Genomic DNA, 17,666 nt, shown 5'->3' with positions numbered 1-17,666 from the left:
GTTCTTCACATTCCAGGTAATTAAGCTGTAGACTTCTTTGCTGTAGGCTCTTCTGAATGTTAAACACATCCACAAGCGTATGAAAGACCGGGCAAAATTTTAGGACGCAAGCTCATCCTGACCCACTAAATTCAGTGAAGCCCCCTAGTTATGGGTCATTTGAAAACTATCACCATGTGCTTGCTCTGTTGGTATATTCTTCTTCCTATGCATGTGCTGTCGCCTCTGTTGGAGTGAACAGGCAGAGCTGGATGGCCTCAGTGTGTACAGCTAGGCTGGCATGTGCTGTTAGGTAACTGAAGAGGAGGAGAAACAAGACTAGCTGTACAGACTAAGGGCACAAAAGGAAAGAGACAGAACATTTGCCACAGGTAGCATAGTATGCAGGAAGGGTGTATTGGGCATAACTGGCAACGTTTGATAGTGGGAGGTGGGCTGCAGACCAGTGTAACCAGTATGATGAGGGGACTGGAGAATAAAAAAAAAAAAGGGAGGTTTCACAGAGGCAAGAGGTGTTTTCCCTAAGACTGTGCATGTTTGTTTCAATCTCAGAATCAGTATTAGTTTTAACTGACAATAAACTAAATTAGGAAATCAGGTCTGGATTTGAAAAAAAATCTACCTGCAATTAATTGAATAATCTAAACTTTTGAGTATTTTTCATTCAAATCTTCAGGTTTCTCTTCCTCTCATTAAATAAGTTTTATGGTGAACATCAACACCATTACCTTCAAAGCCCCTGCAGAATATCAGAACCAGATCTCAGTGGTGTTGAGTTTGGGGAATGGAACCCCATACTCTGTTTTTAGTAATGTGACAACTCCTGAACTTCAGGCTTTGTTCCATATAGGGTGTTAATCTACTGTTAAGTAGGAGTACAAAGGCAGCGGCAGTATGAGTTTTAAAACTGAATAAAATATCAAAATGAGAAAGTGTTAAGATCTCACCTGTAGCAAGTATGAGCCAGGGGTATCTGCACTGGAACTCTCATTTTGTATCGTATTCTGTTGGGTAATAGCATCCTCCTTCTTTCGCTCCTTCTGCCCTGCTTCATCATCTTCATACTCATCAAGGCTCTAAAACCAAAAACATTCAGATATAGTTTTTGTATGTTGTTTCACATTCTTCCCACATTTCAAAAATTTCATGCATCAGTGAATATTTTCAAAGATTAATTTCATATTTCAGAAAAGCTTAATTGTTTAAATGCTTTCCTTTCTGTGGCTATTGATATCTTCAATACAAAAAGTCTGACAGCTAACTGATTTTTCTTAATCACAAAACCAAACAATCAAATCAAGATCCAACTTGACAATGCTTTAGGCAACATTGTCCAAGTTCAGTGCTAATCCTGCTGTGGACAGGAACTTGAACTATACTTGAGGTTCCTTCCATTTAACTGACTCTGTAATGTTTTCATAAGCAATAGTTTTACCTCTACAGAAGAGATTTCAAGGAAGTATTCATTTTACTCTTCACTCAACAGCTGACCTTTTTTGACACAGTAGCATCTGCTGAGATTGAAGCATCAGTCTTAATCACCCATCTTAATTTTGCTCTCCCTGTCTTTGGTTTTGCCTTTGGAAGTTTACCATTGAAAATTAGTCATTTTAAAATTTAAATTAGTTGGTCAGTCATTCATTATTAACAGATATGTAACATTTCAGTTCTTCAACACAAATGTTTCATTCTAGATTTGCTGAAATACTTGATTCAAAAACATTACATTTCTAAAACACTGACGACTGACAGGTGAGAGACAGGAAAGATAAATCAATCCATCAATAACACTGCTTCTGTTCCAGCTCAAACCCATGCTGAGGCTAGGGTAGAAACGTGAGGACTCAACCAGCTTTGGACTAGGTCAGCTATGTCTAGATTGGTCTATTAATTTAACATATACAAATTTAGAGAAAGAAAAAACCCACAAGCTTGTGTTTCGAAGACCAACTCGAAGCAGGCACAAAGCTCCAAAAACAAGTAATTTGACCACAACATCACAAGTTGTTTGCCATGTGTATGAGACCTAGTTGGAAAAATACAAGGAACTAAACATTCTAAGATATCAGAAAAAGCTTCTGAATTAATGTGCAAAAGCTTAAGAAACAGAGAAAAGGGCTACATGAGAACAAAGATGAATGTCACATTATTTCAAGGGAAGTTTCTAATGCACAAAACCCAAAATCACAGGATTAGATACTAACGATCTCTGACATCATCTTATCCAAAGGACACAAAACTAATCAAAAGCATATAATGAGACTGCTGGAATGCAGTGTTTTTTAAAAAAAGAAACCCAGTGCTATTTACTAGCTGAAAATAGCACTACTATATAAAAAAAACAACTTAACTGCTCCAAAGCAAACACTCTGGTGACAGAAGTGCTATAAAACTGGCAAACTAGAAAGGTATGTTTTCAAAAGTGAACATAATAAAGTGAATGTAAGTGAACCTGAATAGAAGCCATTGAAACTCTCTACAGTAGCACACATAGCAGAATACCAATGCAATATCACCAGTCTACTTCTAATCAACATTTTAATACAAATGACGTAGGCCTGTCTACTTCTATCACAAAGAAAAGGCATACTTGAAAGATTAATACAGCTGAATCATTATACATTCAATAACACTTCCAATAAGTGGTCTTTTGAAATAAAATTATTATAAATATTTGATTGTCTCAGGTCCATTTTTAATGGAACATTCAAGAAACATTGTCACAGCACATTCTAGGAGACTATCTTTAAATAAATATCCTCTACCTTTCATAAATGGTAAAGCTTAAAAATTTTGGTAACGTAAAAACTTAAGTCTGTATCCTAACTTATCCCATTGTCCTAATAATACATTCTGAAGTGACAGAAAAAGAAATAATGAGCCACTATTGCAACAAGAAATGTGAGTGATCTTCAGCTCTTACAAAACCAATCTCTTTCAGAAAAACCTATGAGGCTTACAGGATGTATCACATAAATTAAGACTAATGTCATGCAGATGAAGAATGATAGCGTTAGAAAAACAGGAAAAGTTTTGGATTGTTCTTCCAGCCTCCAAGTTGTTCATGTAAGCAAATTGAGATCCTAGATAAACTCAACAGAGATAGTTTGACATGAGTTTGGAAGAGCAGCCTCTAATAAATATAAGAAAAAATCGACTGGAGACAGAAAAGACCAGTAACCTTCACACATTTCAAAAAACTTTTGCATTTTCAAGGAACAACATTCTTTAAGACAAAGCCTAAAGCTCAAATTACAATACTGCACACACACAAAAAAAAAGTCTTTGTAGCAACTAGGCAGACAAGTGCTCCTTTCTTCACAAATTCTCTCCTTCAGATACATGCTTCTCATAAGCTTTCCAGAGACTATCAGCATTCCACAGAAATACTCTTCTCTGAATACAGTTACATCTGTGAGGAAGAACGTTATTCTCTCTTTTGATACCACATCACCTGCTACTAACTATTCTCTTAGCAGTTTCAGACAAAACAAAATGCCATCATGAGATACAAAATTTCCAGCCACAAAATTTTAAACTAAGCATTTTCATTTAGTATTTGCCAGGGATGTCCACTCTCACCCTTTCTCTTTTTCTCAGGAGTGTCTGAGATCACAAAAGGCTGCTAATCAACACCATCAAGAGGTATTCGACACACCCCCCCCACCCCCCCCACCCCCCCCAAATAATCCATACTTCCAAAGTTAAAGGCTTTCTTCCCAAGCACAGAACAGTTACCTAAACAGTTAATGCAAACCTAATTTGGAGCATATAATCTCTGCTTTAAGGGCTACTAGGGCTTGCTCCCACTCCAGTTCCCTTTGCCGGACAGGCCTCAAGCCAGCTAAGGCCAACACAAGTTTGACTGGTGAGAATTACAGAAGCAGCGGGTTTTCATTACTTCTTACAGATGAGGTAGAGGAGTCAAGGACAGGTTGATCCTCACCACTTGCAGCTGACACGGCAAATTTGGCTAGGGTTGCCAATGCCCTCCTGCCCTAAAGCAGATTAATAGTCACTGTCAAGAACCCTCTGTGGCTTCCCAAACACAAAGGTTATGTTCCCCTTCCAAACAGACACACACATACCTGCAACACTAATTAAAAAGATGTCCATGATGCCCGCTGAGCACAAGTCAACATGATAATAACTATGGAATTTAAACATTTTACTGTTTTTTTACTGAAGATATTTTGTTTCAATAAGCATTAGCCTTAATAAGGAAATACATTTGTTTTGACTTACGATGAAATAAACTTTCTTATGCAAAATAATACTTCACATTCAATATCCTGCTTTGCACTTCTCCATCAGCTTCGGTTAGACTGCTGATCTTAATGCTATTTATATTCTAACTTTTAGAGTAATAAAAATCAAGAACATCCAGGTTTCAGTTGATAAGATTAATTACTATTGAAAAATTAAAAATGTCCAAAGTTCTTACACGCTTTAAAAAACATTTTTATTCAAACTGCCCTGCAGCTGAAACAGCCTCAGCTCACAGGACATTCCAATCAGATGGATTACTGTGGTTTGCATTTCAGGCTTCTCTCAGCTACTACACTTTGCACTAGCAACTAGTTTCACATCATTGAAAGAGACATAAACGCAATAATTACTTTCTCTGTCAGAACAGCAGAGAAATGGATTTGTAACCATCGAGGTGTAATTCTGACCCATTACATAATTCTCTCTGTGTATTCCCTTCCCCCCGCTTTTTTATTTTGCTGTTAGGCACATACCATTTCAGATTCTTATTTTCCATTATAATCATCTGAGTTTGGTACAGCAGATATTCAATGTGACATTCCCACATCTGATCTCAATAGAAAGAATCCACAGAAATTCTTTAGGTTTTCTAGCATTTCAGTAAATGTTTGAAGCTGTAGTATAAACATTTTTCTGTAAACCTCTAGTTTGGAAAATACAAGCAGAATAGGATGCTTTCAAAGGAATCAGACTGATGAAAGAAACAGCCACGAAGATATCCCCACATTCCAGCATGCCACCAGCCTGCAGTTTAAGACGACATTGTACAAAGAATGATTCACTGGTTTGCTGTCTACAAACATTTGTGCATTGCTAAGAACAAACAAAAACTGGGGAGGAACTGTCTTTGCCGTGCAAACAAGCCATATTCCCTACATGCAAGAGATCGGTTTCTGAGTGCACACAAGCTGCTCTCGCCACAAGAAATGGTGCTGAGTCAAAATGTCGCTATCCCCATCCCCCTTCCTGCACCAACTTGCTTTTGCCTTGCAGTTCTGCTGGCCAAGCACATATCTAAGAGCTTCCCAGTTCATTTCATGAAAGGTCAGTCAGGTTAGTTTCAGCAGTTACAATTGGGCCGACTGAGACTGCCTGAACCAGATACAAGCCCATTCAAACTATTTCACAGAACTCCAGGAACAGTTGTGCTACATCAGCTTTTTGAAAATGACGAGCACTTCAGATAAAATATTTAATCAGTACAGCAAGATGTGCAAGCAGATACATACTTTCAGTAAAACCCTGTGTTCAGCTTCACATTGGGCAATAAACAATCTCTAAAACACAAGCACCATCAGTTCTCTTGACTTTTTTCTAGCTTCTTAACCATGCTAACAATCTGGGAGAGGAAACAAATCTAAACTTCTTCGCATTTCCCCAAAACAACTTTTTTTTTTTTTCTTGGGGTGGGGTGGGGTGTTGGGAAACCCAAACAAAAAAAAAGTTTTACCACAAGGACATTTTCCATGTTTAGTAGAAGTTCTAAGTGCACTATCACAACTTCATATCAAAATGCTGGAAAAGTGCAAAGTTTTCTATTAAATGTAAACACTTCCTAAAAGCTTCCACAGTGGAAATACAAGGCAAGATATAAGAGTTGTTTTTAACTCTAAAAAACCCCACCATAATTAGGCAATTAATGACAACAAAATACATTTTGGGAATCAACATTACTCTTCCCTCAGCTGATCATTCAGAAAAGCCTGGAAAAGCTAACTGCAGATTCACAATGACTATTTTCCACACCATTTCTTCATAATTACTCTTCTTACTGCAGCAATGAAAACCAAATGCTTCCACACTTTACCACGCACAGCTCTGATATCTCTTAAATACTATCTTTCTACCTCTTTGCACAGTATCAAACCTTTCTGTCATCACTCCCCAGAGTACACAAGACCAAGCAAAAATCCCAAACCTCAATGATTTGAGATTATATTGCTTTTCTCTTTCAGAAACACCGTATTTAATCATACCTTTTAAACACACTTTTATTGCAATGTCCAGAAAGTACCAAAATATTTCAGTAAAACAGGTTTACGGTAAAATAATCTTGTATTAGAACAACAGTATAATTGGAAAAAAATACACCCTTTTTACGATGCCTTTCATCACGTTTAGCTTGCCTAAGTGCTTTTCAAGTTGAAAAACATCCTTATATAAGCGGAAAGCGTAATGTTATTCATAGGAACTATCTAAAATCTACAAACAGTTTTACAGATATGGATTACCCAGTAAAGGATTTTATTTTTTTAAGAATACTTTGCCTTAGTTCTCACTTTAAGAGCCTCCAAAAAATGATACTGAACTCGAACACCTCATCTGAATGATCTTTGTGCACTTTTAAAAGTCTGCGCATCCAAGTGGAGTGGCCCAATGTCAACAATTAGTATGAACACAAGCATAGATTTTTAACCCAGATGAAAGTAAAGGCAGGAATCTTTGGTATCTGAGATCAAAAAAGACCCGAATGCAGCAACGGGTCAATGACCAGCAGGTGGGCCAGAGCACAGCTGACTGCAGACATAGGATGCACTCATCCTTGACCACCCTGCCAACAGCAACACAAAAAGATGGGCATCACTTAGACATGAGTGAGGTGCACATCTTGCTCTACAAAACTCATAGTATACATAAGTCACATTTATATTTTGTTTGAACCCTGTCCTTTTCTCATCCATAACGAGAATTTACAAGTGCCTAGTTTGTACACTCAATTATACATCAGAGCAAATACGGTCTGCAGTCTTAAAATCCACTTAGAAATGTTGGGGGGGGGGGGGGGGGGGGGGGGGGGGAGGCAACCAACATATTTGTCTGTATAAGAGCAAAATAACAAAGTGGTTTGCATTCTTTTAAAGCTTTAAGTAAAACATCAACTAGATCAACACCAGAACATCAATTATCCCTCATTACAATAACAAAAAGCAGCTATGTTTGCAGTTTGTTATTCAGCAAAATACATTGTTTGGCCACCACTGCCTTCAAACATACCACAAGAATGAGTTCAAAAGTCAAATGTTTAACTTAAACTAATCGCAAAAAAATCCTTTATCACAAGGCTAGTCAGGAATGATTGGTGAAAGTGCTCAATTTAACTACTTAGTGTGCGATATTAAAGTCACAGATTAAAATGGCAGGGATACAAGAGAAACTGCAAAACACAAGCTGGCTAGCGAAATTAAAATCCTTCTAGAAAAGATAAAAACATAACAAAAAATAGGGACTGGCAAGCCATCAGAATTCAGCACCAAACTTTTCAGTAATATGCTCAAAGTTAGCATCTTAGAGCCTTTTCCGATCGATCACCATCTAAGAACAGAAGTACCAAACATCAGAATTGACTTCTGCATAAGGATTTTCAGTCTAACTGCTGATGCCTGTTCCATGGGGAAATTATTACATGACTATAATAACGACTCATCCAAAAGAAGTACCAATGCCTTGCTCTTAAAAAGAAAATAAAAGCCAACAGCAATTAAAGGAGCTAACAGAAAAGCAGCCAAATCCTCTTCTTGTTGGTATGATCCACAGGCAGTTCCAGCTCACCTGCTTTCCAAACCACAGGGCCCAGACTTCAGATGCAGCACAGCTCTATGCACTAAAAAAGTGAATTTAAACATACCCCTCCTCTGAAATTTTGCATGCTGCTGCTCTTACCTCTATGCTCTAATCCAGTTTTACTACTGACAACATGTTTTTTCCCCTCTCTGCTGATGGTTTACATCTGGTATAGCATTAATGAAGACTACATTCTGTACACAGAAATCACTAATAACATTGAACATACACATCTAAAAGTTACAGAAGTGTTCCCAAAAATCACACAGACAGAAAAGAAAAAGTCATAAATCATAATTTTGCTCCAAAGAATAGTCAGCCACCAAACCCATCTCCTAGGCCTCCTAATTAACATTCTGAAATGATGTGTTCTAACTAATACAATGATAGCAAACCAGTGACTGAACAGAAGAAATCTGGCAAAACAAAGTTTGCCTGTTTCATCAGAAGGAAAAAGAATTGTTGAGGATATATGCACCATTGAGGATATATGCACCGTTTGCCATACATATAAGGAAACAACAATCACAGATTGCAAGAACAGAAAAGAGAACTTGTCCCAGACGTACAGAAAACAAGCTACAGTTCACCGACTTGATGCTTGCCTACACTATTTTTCCTATAAAACTTTCTCCTGTATTAGACTGGATTCTAGGAGATACTAGTATTAGAGAACACAAACTATCTGAAATGGGAGCAGTTTACCCACCAGGAACAATGGCTGAACAAAAGGCATTCAAAGAACAGTTAGATAATGGAGTTAACATGCCTGTAATCACCATCATTTTAACTTCCATTGCCATGTACTTCTGCCAAACCCAAGCAAACAGAAACAATGCTCCAAAAGAGAGAAAGATGTATTGTCATGCAGATAAAGACCATACAGATTGAGCAGCCTTCTCTTTACAGCCAGAACAGTGACAGAAACAAATCTTGGAGAAGATCAGCACACTATTTTCAAAATAGAACTATGACTTTAAATGTGACCGTGTAATATAGAGCGTTTTCTTCCCTAGTACATCTATGGTACTTCTAAAAAGAAATAAAGATGAGATCAGTATTTGAGGAATGTTCTGAAAGAAGATCAAACAGATTAATCAGTGTACTGTATTTCTAGCTATCCTATCCTCTGAAGCATGCAGTTTGCAGCAATTTATATTGTCTGACTATCAAGATGCATTTTAAATGTTGTTTTTTAAATGCAGTCCTGATCCTTCACACATTTCTGCTCTCTCGCTTAACGTGCTAATTGTCATCTTTCTTTTTTTATCCAGCTGAATTCATTCAGTGTTTACACACAGTGGGTGTGGGATTGGTCAAACTAAACAAAGCCGAAGAGGCTGCTGACAACCAAGTAAGCAGGGACAAGTCACAACAATAGACGCAGAACCAATTCCTAGGGAAAAAAACAACTTCGGCACAATGTTTTTTTGAGACTTGTATTGCATTTCTCATTTGGGAGTGGGATCTTCTGAATCTGTAGAAAAGCTGATAGAAATATTAACCAGGTTTTCCACTCTTCCGGTTGTTTCTTTTGAGTCCTAATATAAATAGCTGTTCTAACCAGACAGATACGGACTCTACACTCAGCCATGGGGCAGTAAGAGAGAGGAAGTACTGGAAAAGCACCTTAAACAGGACAGGCATGTATCCGGATAAAAACTGCTGAATTTGACTTTCGAGGCAATAAATAAGCACTTTTGAAGGCCTCAGCACTGATGTCAGGAATAGACAGCACTGATCGAAGCCATGCCAGCAGGCAAAGCACATCTGTAGTACTGAAGCCTGCTAGGATGGTAATACCCGGATAAGATCAAAAAAGTTTGAAGTTGCTGCTGCAGTCAATATTCAAGCTTTTTCTTGGGAGAACACCTTACACCTACAAATTAATCCTAGCAACAATGCTGTGAAGCTGTTTCCCAACCTAAACTTCAGAGATCACTCTTTAGCTCTGCATTTGGGAAGGAAAACCTCTTCCTCAGGGGTTCTGCCAACACTTTTTTTTTTTTTTTTAAATATATAAATGTATTAATGTCCAAGGCTCCCAATGGAAATCCAGTCCAGGTTCTCATAGTACAATCCCATGTCCTAACAGCAAGAAAGTTTTTTATCACCAGTATTTGTACTCCTGCTTCCTACAGAAACTACTCAGAAATTACAGCTCTTTTGTCCTCATAGGGTTTTTTGAAGTCTCTAGTGATGAGGGGCACAGGGGAATGCAGAGGGTGTTCCAGATAGTAATAAATAATATTTAATAATAGTTTAGTATATTTAAGATATGAAAGATGCATGAGTGTGGAGGTTCTTTTAATTCACGTTTGCTAAAAAGTGAAAGATTCAGATTAGCCACCACAGCAATTCAAGGGCTAGACAAAGCAGGCAGTTACCCTTCCACCTGACCAGTCAGCGCTGTATGCAACCCTGAACCAGCTCAGCAGGTGTTTGACTCTTCCCATTCAAAGGCTCTGTAAGGAACCGAGGGAACTATAGGATTGAGTTAGGAGTGAGGAGGAGAAAGCGTGGGAGACTAACAGAGCTGTGGGAAAGGACTGTAGAAAGAACATGTAGCTGATGCCTGGTGCGAGGGAGCTACTCAAGTAAACTGAGATTCCAGCAGCAAAAATAAGCAAGCAAGCAAAGGACACATCTGTTTCAATCTGTCTGAGAAGCAAAACTACACATTATACTTTTTTGTAGCCTTTCTGTCCCTGTCAGATTGAGCCACCTGCACCAAATTTCCCCTGCAGCACTCACCCAAAATCTTCACATTTTGATTATGTCTAAGACAAAACTGGACATACTCCACGCCCAGAGGATAAGAAAAACTAGGACTTCAGGATGGGAGCATGCAGATAGGCAAAACTTTGCCACTCAAGAACATTTCATATGCACGCTTTAAGCCCACAAAACAGTACTAGCAGGTTCAAGTACCTTAGTACAAAAGTAGCATTTGAATATGGTGACCTCAGAACACAGAACATGCAGAGACACAAAACCAAATTAATCTAGGTGTGAGGAAATACAGTATAGGATCATAATAGGAAGAATGAGTCATGTCATGCAGTTGGTTCAAAACAACCGCACTCACTGAAATCTCTCACTTACTGTAACCCATTGCATAAGAGCACAATGGTATTTCCACAGCAAATCAAACCAGAATACAGCAGGAATAAATAAAGCAGGGAAAATGCTGGATAAATAAAAGTTTATATATGCAACTGCAGGAAGAAGTTTGCACAAAAAAGGGCATTTTCCATTAGTGTTTTTTAATTGTTGAGCGTCTGATACAGTTAGGGGGCTGGGTGTTTAACTATACAGTGACTTGCATACAATATAGCACAAGTCTTGGCTAGGTCTTCAGCAACCAAGAAGTTCTTTGCATGTCAATGGATCTACCTTTTCAGGCCTGACAGCTGAAGCAAATCATTAAGACTTCACTTCATAAGGCATCTGTTATCTTTATTCAAAACATCAACTACTCTAAAACTGGAATAAAGGCTAAAGTCCTTTTCTGAAGTACTCAGAAACCTACCCATTAAAGATGCTCAGGAAACTTTGTTACACATTGACATGGATAGATCTGCTCTGTGCTCCAAACCCAAGGCACTGGCAAGGGTTCCCCTTGCTGAGGCACTGCATAGAAGGGCTACGATACCCCCCCCCCCCCCCATTTTCTATTGAGTGGGAAAAGAGCATGAGGTTAAGGTTAAGACTGATACACAAATTAACATGCATCGTCTTCTCCATGGTAACTGTTCACATGCGTTGTTTTCTGTAGACCAAACTGTGGTAAACACAAGGTAATTCAAGCTTTACCATCCCCCAGTGAAAGAAAGGTAAACAATTTATGTATCCTGTAGGTACCACAGGGTAGGAGCATTCCCACCGTTACCATGGAGCAGCTCTGAGCCATTCATGTGTCCAACCCAACAGCCTTTCACTCTGACCAAAGAGGACAACGAGAGGAATTCGTGTGAGCTGACAGCACTGGAGATGGGATTCAGAGCTCCATTCATCTCACGCAGTAACCTATCACAGCCCAATTATACTTTAAATCATGAGAAAAAATGGTTTTGAGAATCTTAATGATGCTCTAGTAGGAGTCTTCATGTTCTAAAGGGCAGGGGACCGGGCAACGACATGGACACAACAACAAAAACAACAAAATAAATTCCCCAGCCATCCCAGCCATTGCTACACTTGCACTCCAGTCCAAACTAGGAGAATGCACGTGAGGAAATATCCCAGGAGGAATCAAGACTGAGGATTCTGCTGTTCACATTATTAAAACATGTTTTTAATTTCTCAGACTACAAGCTAAAGCCTGTAATAATGTCACTTGGAAAACAGAAGGCTGAGTGAGCATCCGAGGGTGAAGAGGAATGTTTTTACAGGCGCAGTTAGTAAATACCACTGGCTCCTGCAGACATTTTTCCTTAAATGGAAATTAACATGGCTTTAGGTTAGGAGAAACAAAAAAATCTCTTGATACAATAGAAGTGATAGGTTAGCCATTAACCTTTTACCACCTGCACTAAAAGATATAAAAATTAGCAGGATATCTATATATAGATAGATACATATATATTACGTTTTGTTCTGCAAATACTTAAAACCCTTCCCCTCCCCTGCCACATGATTCTTGTCTGTAGGTTTGGAAGAGTAAGGAATCCAAAAGTCTCTCAAGCACTATTAAAACAATGTGCGAATAGAAAGTCTCTGCATATCTGTGACTAACTGTATGAGGGCACTAGGCAATTTAAAGAAAGGAAACCACTCCAGATAGAATCAGAACTGAACCTTCACCCTAAAGTTGAGCCAAACTTTATTTGGACACTGTAGTAACTACATTTCTTTGGTTTTATTTTTACTTCCTATTTTTTATTTTCACATGCCCCCTTGAAATTGCTTTTTCCAGCCAAGAAAACAAGAGTTCTCCCTCCCCCAAGATTCCTAACAAATTTAACAACATAACAGACAAGGGCTAAGGCTCCACAGCAGCTTAAATTAGCCTGTGTCCATTTAGCCATACTCCAATTCTCCCTCTTTCCCACTCCCTCCCATGGGCACCTACCAGCCCTCTGCATCATCTCCCCTGACACTGGCAAGTCACGTCAGCTCAATTTACTAGCAGAAAGCTACCTCTGTAAAAAGTGAATAGTCTTTTATATACCTTGGTCTAGCTAGCTACAGGATCAAATGAGTGCCAGGGTCAGCACAAGTCAGTCAGATATAAGCAAGGGTCCAAAGCAGCCTGGACACTGAAAAGGTTAAACTCTCACAAAATCAAAACCTAAGCAATTCATACCAGAGATTTACTGAAGTATTCATCCAAAAGCACAGATAGATGTGGAATATTATTTATATCCCAAAACAGTTAAGTGTCTCTGACAATAGTAAACACCATCTATTTTTAAGGGGAAACAAACTCTTGATTCAGATTTCAGAGCTCTGACGCATGCCAAGATGACTTCTTTAACCTGCAGCTTGTATGGGCTACAGAACAGTTTTCCCCTTTATAAACTGCATGGCTATTACTCTAAGTAGCAACAAGAGGACTACTACAGAGCTGCAGAGCTTATCCATCCATCCACTGGAAATTTCACCACCACACCATGTAACAGCATAGCCCCATGTCATGATTCCTAAGGTAAAAAAGCCCATCAAGAGTTAAGGACAGTGGATTAATGTGCACCTTGCAGCTTGGCTCCACATGCAGCTGGGCCACTACAACTGAAAGAAAACTGCAACATAAATAGAAATGTGCAGGATTGGAGAGAAAAGACAAGCTGGACTTCTTAACTTGGCTTTTCCACCACAAAAAGCATGAACTCAGAAATACCTACAGACAGGCCAAACAGCCCAGCCTCATCTTCTTGCACATACTGGAGCCTGCACTGCCCATTCTTCAGTCCTGGCGTAGTCCTGGCGTAATGTTTACCTGTACGGAAACTGATTCTGCCGTAAATTAATTCATCAAAACCCAAAAAATATTATTTTCAGACCTGCCACTCCCCTTATTATCAAAACAGGTGTGCACACACAGCAAAAGGGACAGCACAAAGATAGGAACCACTAGACCTGATCTAGCTCCTTGTGAAATTTCTATCAAATTACCCCCTCTCTTGGCACAGATAAGCAAAAATGCCATTAAGATATGTGTACTTTGTATACACAGCATTCTTCACATTAGTAATGTGTCCTGTTAACATATGCAAGTAGTTTTAGGAAGAAATATCCATTGAAATCAAGACCACAAAGATCATAACATAGCTATTACACTATGCCTTATGTACTACGGTTTGGGTATTCTCTTATTACTGCCTTAATTAGTTTTCCACATTTCTTTTAAATGGAACTCCCTTTTTCTTAAAACAATTAGAGCTCCATTCACACTTCCATTATTTTTTTAATTGTCCTTCTGACAGGGATTTGTAATAAGATAAAAAGAAAGTCTTGTTAATTAAGCTGTAGTAGTTTTGCCTGAAATGTAACTCTGGCCCAGGATCTTTTATGGCGGTGAATCTGACAGTGTGAAACAGCTACCTTAACATTTGGCTATCCCCATTTATATGTAACAGAGTATCGTCTTAACTGGAGCTGGGATAATAAAAGGCTCTGACTCTTCTGTGGCTGCTTTTCAATTTATGTTTTTTGTTTAAAGACTGTTTCTAGAATGTGTAGAGAAGAAAGGAAGATGTAAGTACATCTATGTATTGTCATATCAAACACCCACAAAGGCTTTCACAGTCACCATAGACACAAAATGCTGTAAGAAAGGACTACTCCCAAAAGTCCAGCTAACATTATAAACAACTTAATGGGTCAGTAACAGGAAAAAAAAGAAGAAAAGAAAAAAATCACTTTTCAAATAGGATGCAGACTGGTTCACTTACACATCTCATCGAACCTAGTAAGATTCTGTTGCAAAAACAACAAATACATTACATAAACCCCAACAAACAAAAAGCAACACACACAAAAAAAAGGGGGGCACAGAGCAGTCTGCCTAGAAGAGCAACCTTCATCATGAGATCTTAAAAAACACATCAATGTTAGATAAATGTCAGGGTTAACACAGGTAACAAGGATTCAGCTGGGCCAAGATGACAACTAGAGGATTCTTCAAGGTGCCCTTCAGCCTTATTTTCCAGGATTATATAACACTAACTCTCTGCAGAAAAAACTGCAGCAGCAACACATATAACAAATAAGGATAATAAACTGCACCAAGAACATATCTCTCCCCACCAACCTTCATGCACACATCCCACATAAATGAACTGCAGCTGCACAGCGAACTGGGAGGAGCAAACATTAAGCAGCAGGGCAATTCTGTTATAGCAACATACAGCACATATGGGACTGCAGGATTCTGGCCCTTCATCTGAAGACATGGGCACACGCATCAAGAACTCCCTAAGCAGAATATTGCTCTAAACTGGAAAGCTAACAGTATAAAAAGAAATAATAAAAAAAAAAAAAAAAAAAAGAAGTTTTATTCTCCACCTGCTTTGTTCTCAACCACTCATCCACTCATCCCTGCCATGAAAGGATGCTGGGATGGTTGGAGTGTTTCCCCAAATGAGGACAACTGCTCTTATAAAATTTTGATGTACAGACATTTAAAAAAAAAAAAAAAAAGCACAGAGTAGCAGTTCTTAAATCACATTTTTCCCCTTTTGACCTTATCCAATTGTCTGCACCATAGTATTAACTTCAATTACTACTAGTCTATTGTATCTACTGAAGAAATGGTGATCCATATCCATTTCCCCGCTTGTTTAGTCAAAATTACTAAAACTACTTTTTCTTACAACCTCTGCCTTTCTATTAGCACAAGCTATTCGCAAGAAAAGTGCAACAGACTTCTGTGATGAAAGTCTCAAAGACTCAGTTAAAATTCTAGGAAAAAAAGATCTTTTAAATTATACTGCCTGTTCTTTAGTCAAGCAAACTAAATAAAAGAGAACTCCCACTAATTTACCTGGAACTGACATCCATCCAGCTAGCATCTGCTGATATAGATTTATGCTCCTGCATTTGCTTTTTTAATCGTAATTTTATACTCAAATTATCTGAAAACTTCTCCAGTATTACACAGTTTCTTAGAAATCAGCATTACTGGACCAGAGACTACTTTGGTCAACTGTTTTGAGTGCAAGTTATCTGGACATGCTCATTTCCAAATGTTTATCCTCACTGGAGATGAACTAACTCCCTGGAAAATCCTCTTTTTGACATGAACACTTACTCCTGTTTCCACCAGGCAGAAAACAAAAATATTACTTGAACACATACTCCCAATGGCAAGCACTCATTGATGTAGCAGAGCAATACCAATCTAACCAGAAAGACAAAACAACATGGCTTAGATTATGACCAAATAAGTGTTTGAGGGAAAAACAGCACATTTAAGTGAGAAGGGATCCTCCAAATGAAATGGAGCACTTGGCCACAGCCACGCTACCAGACTTCTGAACTGAAAAGATTAAAGTAACCAAACCCCCTGCTTAACACAAACCCATTATTTCGCATTGTAATGGGCGAACAGCACACCCACTATCAGTAATTCTAAGTTTAAGTGAGAAAGGCAAGCAAGAGGCACAGAAACCCACACTAACACCATCATAGCTGATGGCTGAACTAAATCTAAAGCCGTCAATCCCTTCAGGATCTCTCTGGAAGGCAAATGCAGCTTCTACTGGAAGCAGGACAGGTCCAACCCCATCTGTAGTGGTCACAGTCCTCGGTAACAGATGCTGCTGTGCACTTCCAGAGGAAAGATCTGAAAGCCACTAGTTGCACCATCTACACCTGGATGCACTGGGGATTACTCTGACTACACCGGCTTTGATATTTATAATCTTAAAAAAAAGAATAATAATGTAAGAGAGACAAGAATTTTTGGGGTTTTTTGTTTTTCTTTTTAATCAGTCCAACAGTTTGTTTTATTTATTACACTCCTACAGTGCTTTAATTTGTGGTTTTCTTCAAATGCCCCCTCCACTGAGCTGCACTACTGGCAAAACTAGCCGTGCTGAGCTTTTAGCTATTCAACAGCAGACTAAACATTTACCTCTATTTGCCACAAAGCACATGCACTATTAATAGTCTATTCTTAAAGACAAAATTTTAATTGAAGAATTTCTAAAGAATGCCTATTTTGAAACACAGCTTTCAACTGCTCTATGAAACCCTTTGGCAAGGATATTGTGCATTCCTAGGAGGATTTAAATTAGTTGCCTGCAGAACAAAACCTGGGTTACGGATAGTAACTTGGATACAGTCACACACACACAGAAAGAGAACGTTCTTATTCCTCCTGATCTTTTTTTCCTTGAAAAACACAACCATCAACATGCAAAGTCTGTTTTAATAAGATAGTGTGAGGGTTTTTTTGGTAAGTGAAAAATAATTATTGCTATACTGTTTCTCAACCAAATTAACCTGTTTGTACTTCTCAAAACTACTATGGAATCTAACTTTATAAAATTCTACAATACTTGAAGTTGAAGCTGCTAGTTTTAAACTGACTTTTGAAAAGATAATTTTACATTATGGACTGGAATTTTACGTCTCTCTTCAAATGCAATTCCTGGTATTTTTTTAATATGATTTGAGACATGCATGTCTTAAAATAATTTCTTATTTCTTCACACCAACCTGATTTTTCTTTTCAGCCTATCACAGTACAGCATCAGAATAAAAACAGGCCTTAACATAAAAAAGAAACTTAAAACAGTCTCATTAAATCAAATCTTCTCAGCATTCAGTTCTCATCTTCTAGGGAATCTTCATATACATGATAATTAGTCTCCTGAAAGGCTAAGGCT

The 17,666-nt window shown here is 38.3% G+C and overlaps 1 protein-coding gene across 2 annotated transcripts in view; it reads right to left on the bottom strand.

The window, feature by feature from the left end:
* PAWR (pro-apoptotic WT1 regulator) overlaps positions 1 to 17,666 on the bottom strand; it is an 84,566-nt gene that overhangs the window by 40,769 nt on the left and 26,131 nt on the right. For both annotated transcript variants that reach the window (XM_056340292.1, XM_056340293.1), the window contains exon 3: positions 948 to 1,076. In XM_056340292.1, the coding sequence (XP_056196267.1) occupies positions 948 to 1,076 (129 nt within the window). The remainder of the gene's footprint in view (positions 1 to 947; positions 1,077 to 17,666) is intronic.

This window comes from Falco biarmicus, chromosome 5 (assembly GCF_023638135.1).
Source record: "Falco biarmicus isolate bFalBia1 chromosome 5, bFalBia1.pri, whole genome shotgun sequence".
NCBI lineage: Eukaryota > Metazoa > Chordata > Aves > Falconiformes > Falconidae > Falco > Falco biarmicus.
Note: the sequence above shows the minus strand (reverse complement) of the source record. Positions and strands in the feature narration are given on the sequence as shown.